The sequence below is a fragment of the Belonocnema kinseyi genome, chromosome 6 (assembly GCF_010883055.1).
Source record: "Belonocnema kinseyi isolate 2016_QV_RU_SX_M_011 chromosome 6, B_treatae_v1, whole genome shotgun sequence".
Taxonomy (NCBI): domain Eukaryota; kingdom Metazoa; phylum Arthropoda; class Insecta; order Hymenoptera; family Cynipidae; genus Belonocnema; species Belonocnema kinseyi.
In genome coordinates, this window is record NC_046662.1 from 110,753,829 (window position 1) to 110,756,605 (window position 2,777).

Sequence of the window (2,777 nt, forward strand, 5' to 3'; positions counted from 1 at the left end):
ATTCGATAAATGGGCCGATCGAATTGAAATATTTGATCCGACGAAAGCACGCGTCGAAGCTTGTTTTTCGACATTCGAGCGAGGGTCCGATCGAATCGAAAAATTCGAACCGACGACAGAGCTCGTTGAAGTTCGTTCTTCGATATTCGAGCGACGGGCCATTCGAATTGAAAAGTTCGAAACGGCGAAAGCACGCGTGAAAGTTTGTTTTTCGACATTCTAGCGACGTGCCGATCCAATTGAAAAATTCGAACCAACGACAGCACGCATCGATGTTCGGTTTTGGAAATTCGAGCGATGGGCCGATCAAATTGAAAAATTCAAACTGACGAACGGGGGCGTCGAATTTCGGTTTTCAACATTCGAGCGAGGGTCCGATCGAATCGAAAAGTTCGAACCGACAATAGCACGCGTCGAAGTTCGGTTTCGAAGATTCCAGCGACGGTCCGATTGAATTGAAAAGTTCGATCCGACGAAAGCACGCGTGGAAGTTTGTTTTTCGACATTCTAGCGACGGGCCGATCGAATTGAAAAATTCGAACCAACGACAGCACGCGTCGAAGTTCGGGTTTGGAAATTCGAGCGACGGGCCGATCGAATTGAAAAATTCGAACCGACGACAGTGCTCGTCGAAGTTCGTTTTTCGACATTCGAGCGACGGGCCGATCGAATTGAAAAGTTCGAACCGACGACAGTGCGCGTCGAATTTCGGTTTTCGACATTCGAGCGAGGGTCGGATCATATCGAAAAATTTAAACCGACGATAGCACGCGTCGAAGTTCGGTTTCGAAGATTCGAGCGACGGTCCGATCGAATTGAAAAATTCGAACCGACGACAGAGCTCTTCGAAGTTCGTTTTTCGATATTCGAGCAACGGACCGATTGAATCAAATAAACCGATCTGAAAATGAACGCACGTCGAATCGAAAATACTATATTTGATCCGTGTTATTAAAAATCATTCTGGAAAACTTTTTCAAACTGCCATGGTACAGCTCCATCCTCTGACTCAAAATATTGGCCAAACGTTTCTCGCACATGAACGGGATTCAATTTATTTGTACCTTGGAAGACAATTTCTTTATGTTGATATTCAAAGTTTTGGAAGGCTCTAACGAAATGAGTTATCGTAATTAAAATATCTGGATTTCATGTCCTTTTTATATGTAAATATAGAAACAAAAATCAAAGATTCAGAATAACGAAAATAATATTAAGATTTGCAACATGTCGGAGATCCCAAGATTCAGCAACTCAGCAACAGTTTACAATCTCGCCAGAGATCTAGGATTGCGTGAGACCAATAGGAAGAGTTCCATTTGCTGGAGTTAGGTGTGCGTACAATTCTCTCCCTTCAATGTTCCGTTTTTCCAAAGACTTGATGATGAGCCAATTATGCAAGGACGTGGTTGCTTGTATAATTAAATTTACGAGTTCGGAGGAACCTATCATTTCGGTTCGGTATATCCGCCACCGAGCTGATTGAGTACTCCGCTTTTCGAGTAAGGTCTCATAAGAAAAGATGACGAGGAGAATGCTTCATCCACGACAAGAACATAGGGTAGCTTCGTTCCTTTCTCATCTACTGTATTCGGTGGCGGCACTTGAAGAGCATCCCTCTCAAATCTTCGCTTGATTCGACTCTCTCGGAAAACCCCACCATCGCTTCTTCTTCCAGGTGCACCGATATCCACAGCAATAAAGCGGTAGTGTGCATCAGCTACAGCCATAAGATTGATACCAAATCTTTCTTTATAATTATAGTATGCTGATCCTGTGATTGGTGGAGCCTGTGAATGTGAAATTTTCTTAATTTGAACCAGATAAATGGGGTTTGCAGTCGATACTCTTAGAAGAATTTTGCTTTGATGTATTTTTCATCATATTTTGGTTGAAAGTGAATTCTTTTTCATTGCAAAATCTACTATTGTATTGTTTGTTCAGAATTCAACACCTTTGGTTAACAGTTGTACAATTTCGTTGAAAATGTCATTATTTTGTTCAAAACTCGACTATTTTGTTAAAAAGTTATAGTTCTTGGTTTAAATGTCATTATTTTTATTTTAATGGTCTACCATTATATTTTCGGTTAAGAAGTCAACTCTTTTTGTTGAAAATTGTACTATTTGTTTTTGAATTTAATTATTTTGTTGAAAATTGAAATTTTTTGTTCAACATTCATTTTATTTTTATAAAAAATTTTATCATTTTCTTGATAATTCATGTTTTGGTAGAGAAGTCATTTTTTCGTCGAAAATTTATCTTGTACAGTTAGAAGTTTATTCCTTTTCATTTGAAAAGTCTAGTATTACATTTTTTATTCGGAATTCATCTCTTTTAGTAAAAAATTCTTCTATTCGGTGGAAAATTTTATTATTATTGTATTTTGGTCCAAAATTCATCAGTTTCGTTGCACATCTTTCTGGTTAGAAAGTCTGTCCCTTTGGATTAACAATTTATCTTTTCCTATGGAACTATTTAAAATACAGATATATAGAAATAATATATTTTCTTTTGATTACAAATTCTACTATTTGGTTAACAATGCAACTGCTCTGTTAAAAAGTAATCTTTTTTTGTTCAAAATTCAACTTTTTTGTTGAACATTGGTCTTTTGCACACGAAACTCATCCTTTTAGATTGATAATTTAACTTTTCGTTGATAAGTCATCTTTTTTGTACAGTCTGTCAAGTTAAAGCGTGGGTGGCCTTACTCGCAGTCGGTAAGGTGTATCGACATGATTTTGGTGTCAAAATATTAAGAAGAGCTCCCTCTT

General features: G+C 37.8%; 1 protein-coding gene across 1 annotated transcript in view; it reads right to left on the minus strand.

Moving 5' to 3' along the window:
• Positions 1-1,312: 1,312 nt before the first annotated feature.
• The window catches only part of LOC117175547, a 3,620-nt gene continuing 2,155 nt past the window's right edge, over positions 1,313-2,777 (minus strand). The window contains exon 3 of the mRNA XM_033365257.1: positions 1,313-1,790. Within this exon, the coding sequence (XP_033221148.1) occupies positions 1,449-1,790 (342 nt within the window). The 3' untranslated portion in view covers positions 1,313-1,448. The remainder of the gene's footprint in view (positions 1,791-2,777) is intronic.